This window comes from Solea senegalensis, linkage group LG9, assembly GCF_019176455.1.
Source record: "Solea senegalensis isolate Sse05_10M linkage group LG9, IFAPA_SoseM_1, whole genome shotgun sequence".
In the NCBI taxonomy this organism is placed as follows: Eukaryota; Metazoa; Chordata; class Actinopteri; order Pleuronectiformes; family Soleidae; genus Solea; species Solea senegalensis.
The window spans coordinates 6,442,351-6,465,882 of record NC_058029.1 but is presented as its reverse complement, the minus strand read 5'-3'; the positions used below and the strand labels follow the sequence as shown (position 1 = coordinate 6,465,882).

General features: G+C 40.4%; 1 protein-coding gene across 2 annotated transcripts in view; it reads left to right on the top strand.

Annotated features, from left to right (window-relative positions):
* The window catches only part of cdk14 (cyclin-dependent kinase 14), a 141,378-nt gene that overhangs the window by 35,657 nt on the left and 82,189 nt on the right, over window positions 1-23,532 (top strand). For both annotated transcript variants that reach the window (XM_044033115.1, XM_044033117.1), the window contains 5 exons: window positions 9,400-9,645; window positions 12,839-12,933; window positions 14,140-14,219; window positions 15,385-15,479; window positions 18,025-18,087. In XM_044033115.1, coding sequence (XP_043889050.1) covers window positions 9,400-9,645; window positions 12,839-12,933; window positions 14,140-14,219; window positions 15,385-15,479; window positions 18,025-18,087 — 579 coding nt within the window. The remainder of the gene's footprint in view (window positions 1-9,399; window positions 9,646-12,838; window positions 12,934-14,139; window positions 14,220-15,384; window positions 15,480-18,024; window positions 18,088-23,532) is intronic.

Sequence of the window (23,532 nt, the reverse complement as noted above, 5' to 3'; positions counted from 1 at the left end):
CAATGGGGTTGAGGTCAGGGCTCTGTGTGGGCCAGTCAAGTTCTTCCACACCAAACTCAAAGTCAAACCATGTCTTTATAGTCCTTGCTTTGTGCACTGGGGCACTATCATGTTGGATCCTCAAACTGTCGCCACAAAGGTGGAAACATAGCATTGTCCAAAATGTCTTGGCCCCTGAAGAGTTAAGATTGTCCTTCAGTGGAGATAAGGGGCCTGGACCAAAGCCTGAAGGGGCAGAAGAAAATGGAAGATGGTTTGGATTACTTTAAACACTGTGTGAGGGGAGGAAGGCCATGTGGAGGTATGATAATTGATCTGTCACCTTATAGCAAGAACATCCTCAGTTCTAATCATGGCTCAACTAGGCCCTTAGTGGACTTTGCTTATTCTACTCATGTAAGAGAGTCTCTGCAAATATAAACACAGCCTCTGGCACAACTCTAGTACCTCTTTATCTACAGCATAAGAACCACTGGGTGCCAGTGTCATTAATATTAAAGTTTGGGCCAGGCATTTCCTGTCCTGCGTATTAATGTTTAAAACAGGAGTGTTTGAAAATGGCCTCATATTTATCTGGTTTTACAACCTCTTGCTACAGATTACATGGAACTGTGAGTAGATGAGTCCAGTGGATGTTTTCCAGCCTATTACCAGAACTGAGCTCTGGGATGTAAACCGGATTTGTCATGATCTGTACAAGCAGGATTTAGCCTGTATGTGAACCTATTCTATTCTATGTGTATATCTACTCATTATTGTGACATTCCATCCCAGGTATATTTTGCTTATATGTGTTTGGAAGTTACAACCTGAGCTTCAGTGCTACCCATACTGGCCTCTGCAAGGATCACTCCAGGGCAAGACCTGCAAACAGGCCTCTGACAGAACATGCTGGGCTTTTATTCAAATGTGATTCCTCTGAGACTGAGCGAGGGGCACGTGGTGCAATTCATATCAAGTGGCTACAAAATGAAGGTGTTTGCTGAAGTGGCACTTGTGGTAATGAGTCAGCAGGGCCCAATTACACATGAAATCCACATCCACTTACATTGTCATGCTGATTTCATGTGGACTCATCATTGTCAACATATTCTGTAATTATTAGCTATGGCCTGGGCCATTCCTCAATGAATCAACCAGTCTGTTGCAGTGGTCCAGAGTTAAATATGCCAACAACTGTTGGGTCAATTGGGACACAATTTTGTACAGACAGTTATTGTTCCCAGAGGATGTAACTGTCTGACTTTGGGGTTCCCATGACTTTTCCTCCATCGCCACCAGCAGTAAAATTTTTGATCTTTTTATATTTGCCTGTTAGTTTTGGAAGAACAGACCACAAGAGACAATGGTGAAACCAAATACATGCAGGGTTTTTCCCACATAGAGGATTGGCTAAGTGAGAAATTGCCTGCTGCCTGCTGCCTCTTCACAAAATTTCCAACACATGCCTTCAAGGAAAAGACATAGTTGCACCAGGCATCAATGTTGGCATATTTTCCTCCAAAGATAAGGATAGAGAAAGAAAGCACCAGTGTGTGAGAATTGTATAAAATCTGAAATCTAGTTAAATCGAGAGCAGCTTCATTGGAATTGAATTAATTCAGGAAATGTGTGGTGATAGCCAGCACTGATCTACTAATGGGATTGGTACACACTTAATTCTCCCCGATGTTTGAATTGTAGCCACAATTGTGTTGTCTGCATGTGCCAGTTATTCTTGTAACCTGTTCTATATTATAGTTATTGTACCTATGAATTGATTGCACCCTTAATCATATATAAATATACTATATGGACAAAAGTATTTGGCGACACCAGAATTCATGTGATTCAATCAGGCTTTGGGCTTGGCCCCTTATCTCCAGTGAAGGACAGATCATTCTGGACAACTTTGGGGCAACAATTTCAGGAAGGTAATTTTCTGTTCCAACATGACCGTGCCGTAGTGCACAAAGCAAGGACTATAAAGATATGGTTTGACTTTGAGTTTGGTGTGGAAGAACTTGACTGGCTCTTTGCGAGCCCTGACCTTAACCCCACCGAACACCTTTGGAACAGAGATTGTGAGCCAGGTTTTCTCATCCAACCAATCCAATCAGCGTCTGACCTCATAAATGCTCTACAGAATGATTGGACACAATATTCCCAAAGAAACACTTAGTCAGGGACCAATACTTTGAATACTTTTGTCCATATTGTTTATATGTATTTATATTTATGAAACAAATAGAACATTAGTATGCTCACTAATAAAAGTCTAGCTGCACTGCTAACATCCAATTTATCTTAGGGGCTTTTCCTGTATTAAAGAGATGAGACTGACAAAGAAAACCAGTGATGCTGAAAAGTTTAAAATAGAATTAGGGGGAAAAAAATACAGTATTGTGGCATAATTACTGTGAGTAATGGGAACTTAGTGTGATGCTTTTCCCGCCTAATGGTGTATCAGGAATCTGTAATGAATCCCTAGAGAAGAATTCATCTTATGGTAGACGGAATTAAAAAAATATGAAATTGCCATTAAGATTTTGCATTATAACAGAGTGAACAGTTGCTTGGATTATTTAAGTATTTTGTGCCCGTGCTCCTGGCTCAGGTTTCCCAGCTGTACGTGACAGTAGTGTTGAAGATTAGCAAGAGTAGACATTAACAGAGGCGGTAAGTAGAGAACTTGGAGGGGAGAAGTCTGGCCATGCCACAGCATTCTTCTGAGTAACTGGGTGCTGCCCTGAAGTGGGAAGTTGCTGCTGGGAAGCCAGCCAGTTTAATCATTTATATGCCTGTTTTTAAAGCATTTCAATCAAAAGCAATGGCCAGCAATACTAATAGGGATGTAGAAGGGTCTGACCACACATTATCTCCTCTAAAAGGCCTGCTATAGTCCTCAGACCTTCTTCAGAAGGTTCTTCAGAATGATGAAACTGCCGGGTACAAGTCACTGAGTTAGCACCATTTAAACCAGCTTGAACAAGTTGAAGGTGCATTTGTGGCTTTGCTTTGTGTTTTGACATACACCAGAACAAAATTGATTGGTATCAGGTAAATACTCAAGTTTGTGAGTGAGTGTATTGATATCGCATACGAGAAAGTGCCATCACTAATCACTAGTTTTTGACAGTATTGCATCTGCATTAAAGGCCACGCTCCCGCATCACATGGGCAAACAGGTGCTTGTGTCTCACCTGACGTTGAAACTGAAACCCCAACCTGGTCATGTGGGGCTTAAAGGCTCTGACTATAGGCTTTACCTTAGTGGATTGTTAGCATAATGTTTATGACTGTTCCCCTGGAAACCGCTGTTCTGGTTTAGCACCAGTAATTAGTGAAAGGCATCACGGAGCTCGGCATAAGGTGGATACCATGACAAAACAAAATACCAGCTCGCCTAACTGGAAAATGCTTTATTAATTATACAATACATTTTTGCCCTATACTAGTGTGGTCAGGCCTATAAATAGGAACGTGTGTGACTAAGCCAGTGAATGAGTAACAGAGTTACTCCAGATCCATCCAAAGAACGCACACAGCGAAAGAAAACTACTATTGTTGGGCCAAGTTTACAACAGCTGACAACACTGTCGGCAGCCCAGCAAGAGAGCTTTGTGGTAGAATTTCATAACTGGGCTTTAAACTGCCAATTTTATGTCTAAGTTGATTTTTTTTTGCATCCCCATACACTGAGCAGCCACGGGCCTTTAGCTAGCATTGTTCTGTGTTAGAGTAGATTCTTACTCATAAGGAATGCATGAGAAGTAAGCACCATATTAACTCACCCAGAAGTTAATATACTGTGTGTGTATGTGTGTGTGTTTGATTGCTCTCCGGGCCCAAAGAACTGATATCATATCATGACAAAACCGTCTGAGTTACAACAACATATCAACGTTACAACACGTTTCAAAAACAGAGATTAATGATTAATTATTCACCATCTTTATTTCAAGGACCTTCTGTGTGGTACAGTTATCATTGTTGGAAGTTGATGTCCCTGCCACCGTGATAAAATGTTCAATACTCAATGGATTTCTATGTAATTTTATTTTAAAGTTGTTGCGTGGAGAACATATTTAAGATTCTTTGCAATAGTTTCTGAAGGGCAATGTCCAAAATGATAAAGAGTAACAGCAGCAGTCACTTTGCACTTTGACTGGAGTCCAACATAATCTGGGAAAGTATCTGAGTTTGCCAAAAAGAATATTACAATAATTCATGAAAATAACAATTTAGAAAATGTATGAAAAGTTACCAATGAATAAATCATTTTAATTTGTACTTGTTAGGAGACATTGGTCTTGACAATCGGTAGACAATGGAGACAAACTGTGAAAAAGCCAATACTTTTGTCTGAGCAAGTGAAGTGTTCTTCTTTAAAGAAGAAACAATCTTAAAACCATTACCTTTAATGTATGTTTTACACTTACTGTTGCAGAGTTTGGTGCCTTGCTCAGTGGCTTTTTTACAATACGATACAATATCAAGAAAAAGGTAAATCGCTTTTCATCCACTTTACCTTTACATCATTTATTTTTCTTAGTGGTCCAGTGATTTAAACGTGTGACCTTGTAGTAAAAAGCTCCTCAGGGTCAAGTAGGGCAGCAACTAACTAACTATTTTTGGATTAATTGATTATGGGTTTGGTCTGAAAAATGTCAGGAAATGTTGGAAAATGTTGAACTGTGTTTCCCAAATCTCATCTCAATGATGTTCTCAAATGCCTTGTTTTGTCCACAGATCAAAATCGTTATGTAAGAATGATTTATTCGTCACAGGAAGCAAAAAAACCCAGAAAGCATTTACATTTAAAAGATGAACAATTAGAGAGCGTTTTAATTTGTATGAGATTATGGTCAAAGAATAGACCGTACAGCATGGGGTGGGAATCAAGATACGATACATGATACATGGGCCATGATGCCAATAATCAATTGGCATATATTGTGTGATAATCAATATATTGTAAGACATTGCGATATCTGTCTGATTATTCACAACATAAAAAACAGAGTGCATAAATTCTGTGTATAGAACATGGATCTTAACCTAGCTTTCTCCACATTATCCCGCAGCAAACTACCTCTTCATAAAGTAGTGACGCCCGACGAGTGAAACTGGCAGGAACTGTTTACTTTAGAGCGCCTTAATAGTTAATTAAAATATCGATATTTGTGCCGGCGTATCGATTACTGTATTGCACGAGGAAGGACGACTATATATTACCAAGTTGACATTTAGACCCACCCCTAATACAGCATGAAATGTGTGGACATCTATTAACATCCAAAAGATTTTAATAAAAAAAAAAAAGAATGGTGTTCTAAACTTGTAGCTGAAAAACCACATTGGGATGGCACTTGGCGATGTCATGAAGAAGCCACAAAGAAGTTCCCATATAATGGCACGAGGCATAGAGCAAATTCAAATGAATACAACCCTTCTTCTGTCAGCTGCTGTACGACAGTCATTTGATTCTGTCTCGATAAGTGGTCAGAAATGTCAGTTTAACGCTCAGATCAGATCTTCTTTTAAATTGTGTCGCTGTTGTATCAGTCCATCATTATGTCCACCCGTCTACAGTCGAAATCTGTTAAACCGAGCATCACACAAAAAGCTGCTGTGTTCGAGGAGGCACTAGCTATTTTTAGCACACACACGCGCACGCGCGCGCACACACACACACACACACACACAGCTTTATCTATGTGTAGACGAACACTGACACAAAGGCTCGTGCTTTCCCGACAGTGTGGCTTGATGGAAAGAAGGATGATTCTTTTTTCCAGTCTCCTCTCCAGTGCATCGTCTCACGATCATTTTGAGCCTATACGATGATGAGCCCAGGCAAGTTGATAGCCCCGCTTTGTCTCTTGGAAAATGGAAATGCGTTCACACAGTGGGTAAGCACTGAGTGTGGCCAAGTTAACATGGTTGATAGCCTCGAGTTAGCAGAGCATGCAGGCAGACTCTGTGCTTGATTGCTCTTTTATGGCCTCTGTGCTTCTTGTCATCGTTCAAACTAATGTCATCAGTAACTACTCCAGTGGACATAGTTGCATTAGCCTGGCTCTGCCCACCGTGTTACTGCCTACCTTTTCCATTACTGCATGACAACCCTAAGATAAGATTAATCCCAGATGATCCCTGTGGGCGACGGGGTCACTGCAGCAACGCTGAATAAATTATAGATAGGAAAACAATGCCGTTTATCAGGGTTTGTTTATATTTGCACATGTGTGCATTGATGGGAGAAGTAGTGATTAAAGAGGCTGTCCTTCAACCAGAATCGATTTGGTGTAATTGCATCTTGACGGGGCGTTTTCATCCTGGCAACGGAGGAAGAGCAGATGTAACAGAGCGCCCACATCCTTTCACCCTCAGCTTTCCATAAATCATGCCGATGACATGTTTTTTACTCGTCTATCACCAAATCATGGTATGCATTATCGAGGCGCTGCATAGTACAGTCAAAGCTGACTTGACTTGACCGTGAGATATCTGCACAACATCTGACGTGCACAGGTGTGTTTCCAAACACTGCTGAAGAGCAGCAGCGCAGTTAACAGATGGCATCATATTTCAAACAGATCAGTGGTTCTCAAAGCTTTTATACCAAGCACTGCCACGCTCTTGAAGTAACGCCGTTCCCTACTAACGTTCAAAGAACGTTCCCCTAAGGTTCTCCTAAAGTTAGTTACAACCGAACCAAAAACTTTAGAGAACGAATAAAGGTGTTAGAAAAAGTAACGTTAGGGGAACGTTCTGGGAACCATTTAGAGAATGTTCTCTAAAGGTTGTATGAAGGTTGTGACAGAGTTCAATGTTCAACCAAAAACTAGGAAAACGTTCCATGGCAACCACAGGAGAACCTTGGAGGGAACCTACAGGGAACGTTCTGGGAAACAAAAAAAATTGTTAGTTGGGTTATCACCAACGTTGTAAATAGGCCGAGCAAGTCAGCTGCAGACTTTTCACAGGAGGCAGATTCATTCCTAATAAGATAATTTGCTCTCATATACTTCACAACCTGGTGTAGCGATATTAAATGAAGATTAACAGATATTAAATGAAGATTAACAGTGTTTCGGTTTTTCCTCCAAGGACCACCAGTGGAAGCTCACGTACCACTGGTGGTACACATACCACATTTTGAGATCCGTGGAAATACAGCATCAAGTAAGTCACTGGAAAATCACTAGACCAGAACACCACCAATGACTAGGTGTCCCTATCATTTAAAAAAAAACAAAAAAAAAACCATTAATATAATAATGAGAAAGCCGTGCACTTTCTAGGAAACCTAACTCACTCATCAGGATGTTCTTGCACACCATACAGCTAACTTAAATCATTTACAGTTGGCACTTGACTATCATGTGTCCAGTGTGGAAGAAGAAGAAGAGGTAGCATATTCACTTTCTTTACACATTTAAGAGCTTTAAAACTAGCAGGCAAAATTTCCAGTTGAGTAAAATGCCAGTGTTATTATTGTACGGGTGTAAGTAATTCTAGTAATTCTATTTACTCACTGGTGGATAATATTTTCATATAAACATTAGAAAAGTAAAAAGTCCATGTCAACACAATTGTTGTGGAGTTAAATACTCAAGTACATTAGGCTTAATTATAATATCGTTGTTAAAAGTATTAAGTAAAGTAAATGTGTTGAGTTACCTTCCATCTCTGCTGTTGACATGTCAAGTACTACAAAGGAAATGCATTGTACAATCTAAAAACCTTTAATATATCAAACTCTGTGACTAAAGGGTGAAACAAAAATATTAAATAGACATACATATACAATGCAAAGTGAAATAAACTTAAAATAAATCCAAAATAAAATACCAACAATTCAGCAGAAATCAGACACAAAAAAACCCCACAATCACTGTCATTGAATACAGAGTTTCTTAGAAAGCTGTAAAAGTTAGTAGCACCAATTGGGATTTCACAAACCTATCACAACGCCATGCAACAGTGAAGAGGCTGTTCCTCGTACGTCATCATTTCACAATCGATAACTGCTCTTTCAGTCTGTTCTTTATCAGAACTGGATATATTGGTTTCACAGAAAAGGGAGTGTGTATTTTTTTTGGGCACCGTTTCCCAGTCTGTCCTCGTATGAAACCCGGCCCAAGTTAAACAACAAGCCTCGGAGCTGCAAGACGACTCCTCCTTGTGTATTAGGGTAATTAGAAGTTCTTCCTGCAGGGGAGCCCGGGCCTAAATATTTAATCTGAAGGCAGCTCGTGGCAAAACATGTCATGCCGCCTGCGTCTTTTGTGTTCAGTACACACAGTCCATGGTGGAGGAGCAGCTGGTGAGTTGCTGTGTGTTCTTGGAGACAATTGTGTGTAGTTGAAGAGATGTGTGTCGGTGATGAGGAAGAATTTCGTATTGTATAACGACAGCCAGTGTTGTGTGTGTGTGTGTGTGTAGTTGAGCCAAGTGTGCCTGGAGCTGTTTTGATCAGGGCGGAAAAGAGAGAAGCGATTAAAAAAAAGACTCCTATCTTAGCAGAGCGGTAACAACAATGCTTTCCACGGAGGGGAAAGAAACCCAGGCTGACGGGGATGAAAAGCAGGCAGTATCAGGGAGGCACGGCTGTGGAACGGTGGGTGAAGCAGGTCGTTTTCCCACCGGAAAGGTCGAGGGTTTGTTGCCAGGTTCGTGTGTAGTCTACGTGCCGATTTGTTCCCGGGCAAACGCTCAATGCGAAATTGCACCTGGCAACTGTGCTGGCAATGTGTGAATGAGTGTAAATGGTGTGCGATGGGGAGGAGAAGCTCTGCGTATAGATACGCTGGATGAACATGTGTGTGAATTAGAGCAGAAAAATGACCCTTTTTTCAACGGATGTAATGTAATTATGTTTTTGATTGTCTTATAATCTATGCAACATTTAGAAAATGTGTAAGAAAAAAAATGTATAACTTCACATATAATTTCACTTGAGTATTTAACTATTTTGATAATATTGAACTATTTTGATCATCATTTATTCAGTTTGAGTGCTTTTTTTTTCAATAATTACAACAAGCTTTTCTGATTTTTTTCTGATTGATTTTGTTTTGCTCCATATAACAAATAAATAAATATGTTGTGAGCAAAACAAGACATTCACGAACATTGTAATTTCCAGGCTTGCTAAACACTGATCAACATTTTTTGACATTTTACAGACCAAACAAGTACTTTATTCATTGAGAAAATAATTGACAGATAAATCAATTATAAAATACTGTTGTGTGTAACTTCACTACATAAATCACTACATAAATAAAGATAATACAAGGGGTCACAGTTGGTTTTTGCTCATTATTATGTAATCACAGATCCCAGTTTTTCTTTTACACTCTTTTCTTCTAAAATTTGCCCTCCAATTTTCTCCCCCTTTTGTAACAGATATGTGTCACAAAGATGTCCACACGCAGCTGCCAGGGATCGGACTCGGTCATCAAGCCCCTGGACACCATCCCTGAGGACAAGAAAGTGAGAGTTCAGCGCACGCAGAGCGGCTTCGACCCGTTCGAGAAGCCTGCCAGTCAGGTGAAGAGGGTCCACTCTGAGAACAATGCCTGCATCAACGCCAAGACTTCGTCTGCTGGCAAGGAGTCCCCCAAACTCCGCCGACACTCCAGCCCCAGTTCTGTGAGTTCCACCTTTACAGAGCCATAACTGCGCGTTACAGTGTTCTGAAAGTCTTGTGTTTCTCTGTCAGTCTTTTGCAAGGTCTCTGTTTCAAAGCGTGAGGAAGTGACTGATCAGATGAACTTTTCTTAGTTTTCAAACTGCGGCAGGGCGGATGATGGCTTCTTGCTACGTCTGTGAAATGCAGTTTTGTTTTTCATGTCGACAGCTAAGTTCATCACAGTCCAATCAGTTGTCCTTCCTTGTTTTTATGTAGCCCTTTATCATTTAAATGAAAACTTGACTTCGGGATAAAACACAGCAGCCTTGCTCGATTCATTACACTCGTGGCTTTTGCTGCAGCAGCTTTATCAACGGCCTTGTTCACTGCCTCCTAAAATATGTGAATGTGGAAACAAGTACACCGGACTGAATTAGTGTGTATGGGCATGAATGTGTGACCAGAAGGCAGACTCGACTTTACGCGGACATGAACAGCCTTAATCTTTTTTGCAGGATATCTCATGAATAATGATACCTGGCTCACAATTACAATAATATTCTGCAGTGTAACCAATATGTTGCAAGAGAGTCATGTAACGACAGCAAGCTCTTTCAAAATGTAAGAATACAGAAGGTGAAGTGGAGGCTGTGGAGCAAATAACATTCTTCTAATTGCTCTCAACATCCATTTATGTTACTCTCTCAAGGATTACAGCACAGAGTCATGAAAAAGCAGCTTTGTTATGGATTTTCCCACAGTTACTTTCAGCTCATTTCAGGTGTTTTGGCACCTTTCCTGAACCATTTAGCCTCCTCCATACGTCTAATTGATGCCAAACCCAATGGTTTACCTTCATCCGGCAAATGCGATTTGTCAGACTATTCTACACACTTGTTTCCTTTTTAATTCAGCTCCAAATGTGAGTATGCCTAATGAGTGTGCACGCAAATTAGATTTAATATGTGTGATATGAGGCCTGACTGACTGCCTGCCAGCATCACTGCGAGACATTAATGAATCGCTTCAGTCATGATTATCAAAATGTGTAAATTGTCTGTTTTGTGTAGACGGCCCAGCAAAGCTGACTACCTCACAGACGTTTCACAGACAAGGTCATGGGGTTGAAAGGATAAATGGTGGATTCTTCCGCTGGCACGCACTTTAGCAGCAGATAATAGGTTTTTAAACAGCATCAAACACTTACTGTATAGAAGCTTCTTACTAGAAACCTGCTCTTCAGCCCCACTTTATCCATTAGAGTTCCTACAACAGCTCTGCTCCACCTCTTCTTCTTCTTTTTTTTTTGTATCCACTTCCGAAGTGGATTTTATCGCGCGTCACAATCAAAAGCACTCACAATAAGTTGATTGGGGGCGAATTTCCATCCGAGGTCAGCGGTGTTGTGAGCGTGTGAATGTCAGGTGCTGGACTCAGACGTTCTGAGAAGTTTGAGGGTTCTCTGTTCTAAAAGAAACGTACACAATGATCTGAGGAGGATTTTGGCAGAGGTGCTCACCTGGAGACTGGGATCTGACTGGCAGAAGTGAGCAGGCAGATGGTGAGAGAGTGAGTCCAAACCACACAGGTAGACGAGGTGGAGCTGGACATGGGAGGATGGACCAGAGACACAGGCTGAGAGAGCAATAGACATGAGAAAAAGTGACAAACAGGCAACCTCGAGCCAGGATAAATGTGGCCACAATTATATTACCACTGAGGTCATTGAATGAGTGGCGAGAAGATTGAGATATTTTTAGAAAACAACAAAAAGAGGCACATATGTGTCCATGTCAGCAACATTGTACATGATGCTGAATAGAGGGAACACCTTAATTAGACAATATGGATGGATGGATACGCCTGCAGCCTCACTGATAGATTGTTAGAAGGAGTTGAGAGTGTAATCTACCCAGGCCAACTGAGAACCTCAGGTCAGGAGGTCAGAATACGGTGACCAGATGTCCTGGTTTCAAGATGAGTGTCCAGAGTCCTTAAAAAATATCTGTATGACACTAAAATGTCCTTCCCCGCTCCCCATCCACTATATGAACTAACCAATAAAAAGCATCTGTGCTTTTTTTGTATGTTTTCTTAATATTCTGTACATATAATTAGACATTTATAGCAACGGTGTAGGCTCTGTCTCTCTCTTCCTGTGTGTGCCACTGCCAGGCACAAACACGGAGAGGGGTTGAGACCAAATGAGGTGGATAAACGGTGTGTGAAGTATGGACAGGCTCGAGCGTTATATTCACTATCGCTTCGCGGCACATCCCCAGCCAGTGTGACCTGGCCGTTCCGCTTCACAACCTGGCTCGCTCTCATTCCTCTAGGCTGTGTTTCCACCAAAGATCAGATCACTATTATGATATGGTTTTGGAACAGTAATCCCTAATTTATTGAGCTAATGTTCCCACTGCGCGGAGTGGTTAGCATTATTAAGGATGAAGAACGTGACGTAGTAAACACAGGCGGCCTTGAATCTTCCCTCACTTTGTTCTCATTTTGTAGCAAAAAGCATAGTTGACAGGACACGCGCTAATGTTGCTGTGTTTCTGTTGAAGCTAATAGCAAGTGTTTGCTAACATGTTAAAGTCTATGGTCTTGGGCAACATGCTAACATGATCCAATCGGTCGAAAAATGGGAGTTTGTGTGCGTGTATTGTGTTGTCTTTTACCATTTAAATGATTTTTCCATCAGCTAATTAACAGACTACAGTGTTTGTAGCTCCACACTTTAGATGCTAGCCCTCTGTGCAAGGTCCCCCAATAGAAGGGTGCCAAAAAAAGTGGAATGAAAAAGTAACGTTTTGTTATGTAAGTAAAAAAAATCCACATATTTAAATAAAGTATTTCATCTTTGTGAATGATCCCCCAATAAGTTGTAGTTTTCGAATTCAGCTCTGGGCTTGATATCCTCTCAACAGCAGTTAAGTTTCTCTGTGACCTGGGGAGACAGTGAAACGTCTCCTGATTTATGAAAAGTTATGAGACGACAGTAAAAATGAAAGCAAGGCACCAGAGTTCCCACATGGAGACTGTGAAATTCTCTCTCTCCTCCTGTTCACTGGCATTACATCTCCCCGATGATGCGCTGCAGATTTTCACATCCTTCACAGGCGTGTAATGACTTCTGGGAAAGCCTCGGAGGCTCTTCTTTTTCTGGGTTCACATTACTTAATCTTTCTACCTCTTTCTTTAACTTCCCAGCCCACAAGTCCCAAGTTCGGAAAGGCAGACTCGTACGAGAAGCTGGAGAAACTGGGAGAGGGTTCGTACGCTACGGTGTACAAGGGGAAGAGCAAGTGAGTAGTTGTGTTCGTGTGGAATCACTGTTTAATCCCATCGCTCTTTCTGCACACTTCAAAAGAGTCACTCGTGCAAGCTGTGAATATAGCATTAAATTATACAGCTGAGCTATAACTGCATATATTAATTAAACTAAAAAAGCAATAACAGTTACAAAGTATAGTTTCATGCCACGTTTTTTCCCTATCCTGCATGCGTGCAATCTCTTTTATTTTAATCACTGTGGCGTGCATGTTTTTTATGGTCTCATTTTTATGGTTTGTTGCTCTTCTCTCAGGTTTTGTCCACACAATATTAATATACGAGTGTGCGCAGACTCTAATCTTCTCGGTAACAATGCTTATGTTGCTTTCCTTTTTATTACAGCTGCTTTGATTGGTGAGCTTCATTCAGGTTTAATCCTGTGGCCTTGTACTCGGGGTCTCACTCCACTGCTGCTAAATTACATTTTCTTGAGTTGAGACAAAATTGCGGTCCATTCTGCAAATCATAATCATCACTTTTCCGAGAAATCAAATCCTGCCGCTGCAAGTTTATGGCCATTTCATCCACATACACTTTGGACTCATAGTTATTATTGACCCGACATAGTTATTATTCAGGAATTCATCCATAGGTACCTCACATTTGTGTTATTATCTCATCCGTCAGGGGAAAAAAATAAATAAATAGATGAACAAAAATGAACAAATAAATGTCATAATAATAAGATTGCAGTCATTGTTATTATTATAAATCTAATTTATGACCCTGGTAAGGAAGAGCATCCACTGCTATGGTGAATGTGACTAAAAGAGGAAAACAGGGGAAGAGGAAATAAACAAATGTTAATTTTATTATTAACCATTTTAGGCTCGTTCAAGGGTGTTTAATCCATGCATACCTTAGAGCCATAATTTGTGATCATCACCAAATCTCATTCATCACGAAAGAATGAGTAAATAGATACATGAAATAACAAAAAAGTTTTTATTATTAACCCCATTAGGTATTTTAACCACATATTCCTTGAAGTCATAGTTCAGTATCACAGGAAATTAAAATTTTGACCCCGTCGGGGAGAATAATTTAAGTTAAATCAACATAACACTTCTCACCTTTCCCCCGGGCTTCTTTTATTTTAATATATTATTGTATTAGGACTCATGAGATGTCATTTTTTTAATCTATTTAATCTACTTAATATGCCGTGTCTCTGCCAGGGTGAATGGGAAGCTGGTGGCTCTCAAGGTGATTCGCCTCCAAGAGGAGGAAGGAACGCCCTTCACGGCCATAAGAGAAGGTAAGAAGTGAAGTAACTTCAGATGTTTGAAGATTTACAGGTGTGTAACGTTTAGTAGAGAGGGGGTTTTTTGGTTTTCATACTACTTGAATACACATTTTGTATGTAGCAGAGACAAGGGCCTTGATTACAAGTAGGGAATGATCAATTCTGTGAATTTTCAAATTAGGAAACCTTCCATGGGGATTAATGTGGATTAACTGAAACATTTTTAAATTGAACGGCTGGTCCCAAACCCAGATAAAATGGTTTGGGTTGCTACAGGAAGGGCATTTGGTGGAAGAAACCAATCCCAAATCAAATATGGGGCTCATCCATTGTGGTGCCCCCCAGAGGGAAAGGCTGAATATGATGCTGTTTCTTCTGCTTCCTGCTCAACGGTTTTCTAGAACTATACTGTATTTATAGTAGTAGTAATATAGTATTTAAATGATCCAAAATTTCCCATCATTTCCACCTTTGCAACCCTACTTACAGGCAACACAAAGAAGCAGCTCCACCTACATGCAGTCAACAAACATTCAAAACATCTCCTCAGCTGTCGGAAAATGCTCACAATGGCGACATGTTTTCTGGTCTGTGAAGGCCACCGTACTCTCCTCACACACTTCTAAGTCTACAAAAGCGAACAATTATTATTCCAAAGAGATTATAGGCTCATACAAACATACGTATGGGTGGTTTGTTCCATGTCTGCCAACAAACCTTCCTAAAAGCTGAAGATCTACTATAAGAAGTAATAGTTTGTGTTTTGATTGTAGTTTCCCTCCTCATCGAGTCGATCCTTGCCAAGTCTATGACTGAAATCATAATATTACATTTGTATTATTTGAACAGTCCTCCCTCATTGCGTTCCTCAAAGGAGATGTACCACTTTTGAGAATGACATCACCATCTTTGCTTGTACACTATCATTTCCCTCCTCTTCTTATTACCAGTGTCTATTACTGTACATCATAGCTGTGCTAACAAATGAGTATGGGAACTTCCAAGAGTAAAGTCTGTTTAATCTTTCTTCTTGTTTAATCCCCTGTATGTAGTGGAGCCTGTAGGGGCCTGTGTTACATTCTTAATGGTGCAGCTAATGAGGAAGGGCTCACAGTTTAACTTCTCAGTGCCTCACACCAACACTTATATTCTGCTCTGTTCTGTTCTGTGTCCTCAGCTTCTCTTCTGAAAGGCCTGAAGCATGCAAACATCGTGCTCCTCCATGACATCATCCACACCAAGGAGACCCTGACTCTGGTCTTTGAATATGTGGTGAGTTTGCACTCTGTCAAAGCTCTGATTTTGTCCATTCGGACTAAAACGTTGAGCTGGGACCAGTGAGGTCTGGAAAAATGCTAAGAGTCTGTTTTCACTGTTTATTTGAAGAGGGAAAGAAACCGCAGCTTTTGAAAGGGGGGAACTGAGGTCGTTGCTGATGTCTGTGTCCTTAGTTCCATTGATTTGTCTCCTCACGTTTCAGTTTTTGATATCAGACCCACAGACACATGAGCTGTGGACGGTGTGAGTGGCATTGTCTTCTTCACAGGTTACCCGAACAATGTTTCCGCTCGTGTGCCAGGCAGCCATTTTATTGCTCTCTCTTGCTATCAGACACTATGGACACACATGTCAATGTCATGAGGCTACAAGTCTGAGACCACATTAAATGAACTTATATTTTGACATAAACATGGAACAATCCAACAGTTGGAGGATTCACAAACATTTAAAAACACATGCCATGTACTGTAGGCGGAGGGAGGAAGATTTAAAATTGTGCAAGTTAATAGTGGACCGGTTTTAATGTTTTTTTTTGTCTATAATTAAGACAAGCTTTCTGATTTTTGAGCTTCTTAAATGTGAATATTTTGCAGTTTCATTGCTCCACATATCACACAAAAATTGTTAAAACTGAATAATGTTTGGTTTGTGGACAAAATGAGACGTTTGAGGAAATTGTAGAAAACGGCATCCGACAATTTCCATCATGGACTACACAGATGCGTCCATCAATGCCCCAAAAAAAAAGATGGCGTTAACCATGACCATGTGAGACCACGTCACCCAAGTCCCGGGCGATTTAAAGGGACCATGGTTACTAGGCAACCATATTTACAACACAGCCCTGAGTGCCAACCCTCATTTGAGTATTTTAACCTACACGTTCTCCATTAATCGAGAACATAATCAATTATGAAGATAATCCTTAAGTGTGTCACTGACCGTCTTCACTCCTGTTAACAACAAAGACCCCTCTGATTTGTGGACTGGAGGCGCTGGGAACCAAACGACTCCATTTCAACTTTATAATCTGGTATTTACTTAAGTCTGAATCCCAATTATTTTAATGAGGACGTATTACACCGATGAAATGTTAATACCTGGCCTCAACCGAGCATTTATATTCAGGTCAGAATCCGAGCGAAGCCAAGTCTCTCAACGAAGAAGGAGCTGACTCAACGTTTCCGTCACGACTGCACTTAGTGCAGAGAGAAAGAGATAGCGCGATGCTCCTCCATGGGCGATAGAACATATGTCAGAGTTTTAGCTTTGAGAGGAGTTTTGGAAAGACTCCAGCGGAGCTCAGCATATCATGTTTAAATAAAGAATGAAAGTCTATATTTTTATGGGATATTAAGAATTATTTTCTCTTTTTAGTAATGACTTTATTATTCTTTCTTTGATAACATTGGACTAACACATGGACGAGGCCTCTCTGTGGAGCGATTCAGACAGATGCTCATTCATAGATGCACCTTTCACTCCGACTGTTCTCCATTTCAGTTTCCTTTTCTTTGTTTTTTTTTTACTGTCTGCTCTTTCACAACTCCCTTGCTTTTTCTCTTACGCTCTTCCCGTACTCCAGCCTCTTCCTGTCAATCATCATTAGCGCTGAGAGGAGAACAATAGCCTCAGATTGTTGCAGTTTAAAAAAATAAATAAAAATCCCTCTATATGTAAAACAGCACGGCGAGCACAAAGCGACGCACGTGTCGACATCAGACACATTGTGTGGCGACAATACTATTATTATTGTGATAAAGACTCACAAAGACACTGCCTTTGTGTTTTGTTTTGCTTTGTTTTTTCTTTCACAAATATGAATGGTTCATTTTTAGTGTCAGGCTCCAATAACTGTGTCCAAGATAAGGTTTAATATTTCACAATAAAACGTCTCAACTGTTATTAACCAGCTGCTGTTAAATTGGAGGTAATGAGTAGTTTTGAAACTCAAAATGTACCCTTGGATATTATTAGTTATTCAACATGTTTGATGATAATTATAGTGGAAAACAGTTTAATAGTTATAAAATGTAATATTATTTAATATTAAATTATGTTTTCTTTGTTTCTATTTCTATTTAATTGTTCGATAATTATTCTATAATTTGTTAAATGTCACTATGGCGATGGACACAAAGAGGGAAGGAAGGAAGGAAGGAAGGAAGGAGGGAAGGAAGGAAAGAATGAACATAGAAACAGGAAATGTCACTATGGTGATGGACACAAAGACGGAAAGATAACATAACATGAAGGAAGGAAGGAAGGAAAGAAAGAATAGAACATAAGGAAGGAACGAAGGAAGGAAATGAAGAACCTAACAAAGAAAGAAGGAAGGGAGGAAAGAAAGAAATGTAGTGTATAGTGTAGTGTAAGTGTATAGTTTCCCATCCTGAGCATGACATCAGAGGAAAAGGGCCATTGTGCAAATTTGGCGAATAGCTTGTCACGACCTTTGACCTTTTGTGTTACATTACGCTTGTTTTAAACATGTTAGCGTGTTTAACATGTTTTTTTTTTTATTCTTCATTTACAGCACACAGACCTGTGTCAGTACATGGACAAACACCCCGGCGGTCTCCATCCAGACAATGTGAAGGTACAGTGAGTTTCTCCCTGATCACGAAAGACGTTGAACACATCCATACATCCGACGGCCCACATTCAGAGGCACACACACTCTCCCTCCCTCAAACACAACACGAGTCATCAGTCACTTGTGTAGGAGTGTGCCGCTAACATACTGTGGATGAGCAGGTGTAAAGAAGGAGTGATAGAGTGAATGAGGCCATGTGATGCTGTGTGTGTGTGTGTGTGTGTGTTAGGATGTTCTTTCATGCAGGAAAGTGACAGTTCAGACTCCATTTGTTCAATAACGGCTCAAACCTTTTTTTTTTTGCCGTCGCGGATTTACATAAGTAATAGACTTATTCCTGCTGACTGTAGCCTCACTTATTTTCGCATGAATAATTAAGGATTATTCTGATACAGCAGCAGCAGCATCAGTGTTACTGGCCTCATGCTGACTTTGTGACTTCTTGGTGAAATGTGTGAGCCGTCGCCTGTAATCTGATTATAGGGTTTGTGCGGCGCTGTTTGTGCTGAGTCTACGCGGAGTGGGGAATTGAATTTTCTCACGGAAACAAAGTAGAAATGTGGACGCGCTGGACCATCATCATGCAAATAATCACACATACTACGGTTATCAGAGATGAAATGCTCATGGCACATGAATCCTAGTCCTTTTTTTGTGTACGTCTGTAGATGCGGTTGTTCGTTGTATTGATGCACACTGAGAAGCAGCTTGATCCGCAGATTGAGACACTCTCTCAGCATGAAAACATGGCTGCCAGAAAAAACAGATTTTTAGCCATTTAACAAAATGGCTCACCCAATAAAAATAAAAGTCACACCTGCTTAAGGCTACAGCATCATTAGAATTTGTTGGCTGCTTTAAAATCTTGCTGTTAAACTGCGTTGTAAACTGATAAAAAGTTTGTAAACCGCACCTATGTCTGAGCACGGCTGCTCTAATGTGGCCTCTTTACGGTTCCTCGGTGTCACTTAGACAAACGCAAACACATTTGAATCTTTCTGGGGGGCGGCAACTCCCGCGTTTAAGTGTTAGATCAAATTAACGTTTAAGACACACTCTGTTGCTTACAGCTAACATAATCATTGGTCAAGTATGTTTGCGCACGCGTGTGTGTACTGGAGTTCCTGTTTTTATGAGCCCCCATTTAAATCTATCGGAAGCGGCGTCGGCGTCTGCGTCGCTCCGTTAACTCCCCCCCCCCGTCCGTGCACTTGGCTGCAGTTTGTTAACAGCGCCGCACTAATTGAACACAAGTGCGTATGACCTCATCCGTCCATGGCCCGCCGGAGTGCTCGTCTTATTAGATTACTGTGGGGAGACCATGTCTCGGTGACATCTCCATCTCCGTGGATCGATGGGGGACTTGACACTCACAGAGCAAATCAACCAGGCCCGGATAACAGCTGGCGTTCACTCTTACAATCACATTACTGTACACACTCGTGAGAGCGATGTAGGCATCGGTGTCGTGTCAGTATGGAGGACAGTCGATGAACGTGTCAATAGTGGACAAATAAGTCAAACATGGGCAAAGTTGCCTGAGTTTGGTAGGTCTCATTGCCGTGTTTCAGTTCAGTTTGGTATTTTTTTGTATTTCCATTATTAATTGTACCAAAATAAGCGGCCCCAGCTGCTCCATTTTTGGCACCTTTCCGTGGGGTACCAGAGATGAAATGGTACAGTGTGGTCAGTATGGGCAGAAATAAAGAGCTGCTGGATTCCCTCCATTGTTGCCTGTCACGTCACACTACAAATCTCACTGACGCGACCATCAGGCACAGCCCACACTCCGCCTACCAAGTAAAGATACTGCAAGCCTGACCCAAGGCGTCACCAGACCAAACCGAACGGTACCATGATGGAAACACGGCATTTGTTAGTTCTGGTTGCTGTAACGTTGGCAGCTTTTCAGATAATTCAGCCTCACTGTTGCTCTTTTACATTTATTACATTTACAATACTGCAAGATAGTTCATCAATCACATTTTCAATTCAATGGCAGATCTTCACCAATCACAATTAGCCTCGCACGGTTTATCTTAACGTGTCCTTAATTCTCTACAAGGGTAAAACAAAACTGCAGCCAAATAAATCCCACTCTGGTGAAAGAGAAGAAAAAGTGCAGAAACCTTGCGAGGGAATCTCGCTGTCTCTCCCTGGACTGACAAAAGTGTCATACACGTCACACACTGATTAACATGAACGTGTGATTTATTATGTGTGTACACTGGACCGTTTACAGATCGTCTTTGGTCAGTTATGTTCGCTATGTAAATACAACGCTGACATCGTTTGACCCCGGTGGGAGAAAAATGGCTTTTAAAGAGTTTAGTATTCATATTTTTGTAACTTACAACATGAAAAAGATGTATATTTTGAGTAACTCAGAAGATGAATATTCTACAGATACTTACAGATTACTTTCATAATTGATTAGTCCAGTGTTTCCCAACCCTGGTCCTGGGGGAACACTGTCCGGACCAGGCTCTGTCAATTATTTTCTCGATTAATCGAGTAATCAACCATGAAATGATGATGTTCTCAAATGTCTTGACATGATTTCTTCATCTATCTTCGTTTGACGGAGTGAAGAATCCAGAGAATATTCTCACAACTTTGTGTTCGATTTTGAGATTAATCGATTATCAAAATAGTTGGTGAAGAATTTAGTAATAATTGATTAATCGAGTAATTGTTTCAACCCTATCCTTCCAGATACATTTATACAGTGCATATTTAATGTCCTTTAGAGTAAAAACTGTTCATATAAATCTAATAAAAGTGTCTTCTTCTATGATTAAAAGTGGATTTGTCTCTGAAACTGGTGCAGATATATAGAAATCAACATAGACCATGTGTTAATCAGATGAATCACTATTTTAACTACTTAAATGTTGCACTTTAACTAGTCATAGCTTTAGCGTAGTTTATTTCACTCCACATTTACAACAAGTCAAACGCAGTACGTTGATAATAAAACAAGAATACCGCCCGCTCCGTCCAGCCAGACACGAGCAACAGCAAAGCCATAATGTCCATGTTGTTGTTCTATGGTGTGTGCAGTCGTGTTTCAGTCGTCCTGTATTTACACGCACACACACACACACAGAGGCCCTGCAGTACGACCACACGGACGCTCATTAAAACATGAGCCAATGACACTTCTGGCCATATGTGGAGCTTTATAGTCCTACGCAGGCCTCAGCCACATCGTGCAGGTCTCTCGATTCAGCCCATTAAGGACAACACTGTAATAGCCTTAGTGGAAAGATAAGGGATTTTTCTCATGCCTGCTGGCAGATGGGAGGATAGTTTCACCCCATTTAACGCTCCTTCATTTCAGCTCTGCATCAGTGTTCTACTGATTTCAGCAGAATCCCGCTTTAGAGGTCTGTCAGCGAATGTGAAGACGCGTCCTCGGCAGCGCTTCTGTTGACGGACTCTTTGTCAGTGTTATGTTTTAACGTTGATGGTCTTAACTCACAGAACATATACAGTACTGCTGGTAAATTAAACTCCCTTAGAGAGATGTTTTTTCTATTTGTCTATTGGCGATGTTGATTGGACTCGGAGTCTCTCAGTAGGTTTGTCATGACTGTGTTTGCCAGGATCAAAATGTCCTTGGTTGTTGTTCAAATATATTGTGCTGCACATGATGACAGTTGTTTGTGCTCAGTGCAGATAGTTATTATTTTTATTTTTTTTTTATTTTTTGCCTTCATTTTCCTAGGAAGTCACATTGAGATGGAAAAATCTCTTTTACAAGGGAGACCTGGCCAAGGTAGCAGCCAAAAATTAAAATTAAAAAACACATTTAAATCAAAGGTCAATAAAACATAATGACGCAAATGATACACAACATACAGCAAGTGTTAAAAATGTTAACATTTTCTTTGAAGAAAAACACCTACAGGCCTTTGTAACCACATTCTTTATGATTCCCTTAAATTTGCTGAGAGATATGAGTGAAATAGTAAATGAGTCATTGGAGGATTTTTTGATGGTCAGTGTTCTTAGTAAGGTGTCAATTTTGACCCATTTCAAGTTAATCTGTGTGACGTAAACCTTTGTTTTGTGAGAAAATATCGAGCTCTTAAAAGTAACACCGTTAAAATACAGTGGTGTAAATACAGGAGGAAGATTTATTCCCAATAAGATAATTTGCTCCGTCATCATTCTCCTCTTCCTCACACATATACACACACTGGTACAGTGAAATCAAAATGACTCAGCTCCAAGTACCACCGGAGGAAGTTTGCGTACCACTTGTGGTACGCGCACGACAGTTTGATGAGTCTACGGAACACAATGAAACACATTTTGATCAGCAAAAAGCAAAATAATCGGCAAATAATGTGATTACGGCGACAAAGTAAAGCCTATTTTGATCAGAAAATGAACATTTCAAGGTATCTCAAGGATCAGAAAGCCAGTCTGCTTTGATTAATTACCTCATGTTTCGCTGCTCATTAAGTATGAAACTAATATCTCCCCTATATTTAAGTGAGTGATAACACATAGCTGATATGATCCATGCTTCTTTTTATCTCTGTGAGTGTGATAGCAGCGAGAGTTTCATCATTAGGGGAATGTCAGTGTGTTTATTGGTGTGCCGGTGATGGATTATTGTGGAAGCAGTCGAGTCACTTTTCAGATGATAGATTGTGTTAATAGCTGTTTTAACTATGGTCTAACTATGTGTCGTATTTCTACTGCAGTCCTGTGCTGATCATGCGTCTTGATTAAACAGAGCCTCTCTGCATTCTGCAGGGGTTTTCTCTGCCGTGAAAGACCTGTAGGTATTCCTATTTTTGGTTACGATGAGCCACAATGACTTAAACAGGATCAATATATATGTATATATATATATATATATATATATATATATATATATATATATATATATATATATATATATATATATATATATATATATATATATATATATATCGATGTAGACATGGTCAAAAAGACCTGCTGAGGTTTAAACCAAGCCTCGGAATGAGGGCAGAAAGGTGACTTAATTGACTCTGAATGTGGCGTGGTTGTTGGTGCCAGACAGTCTGGTTGGATCTCAAAAACTGCTGATCCACTGGGATTTTCACCCACAACCATTTGTAGTGTTTACAGAGAACGGTCTGAAAAAGAGAAAATATCCAGTGAGCTGCAGTTCTCTGGGGGAAAATACCTTCTACGGTCGGTAAGGAGAATGGGGAGACTGGTTTGAATGGGTAGAAAGCAATCGGCAAGCATTGTATGCAGAGGACTGTGCCTGGATACACAACACATGGATTACAGCAGCAAAAACCCTCACCCAGTTCCACTTCTGCCACTTAATTGTGTGTACCTAATAAAATGACTAAAGTTGAACAGGTTTCTTCATTACGCATAAGAAATGTTGGTCGGAAAGGACATTGGAGGAAGTCCAACTCAGATGAGTAATAATTC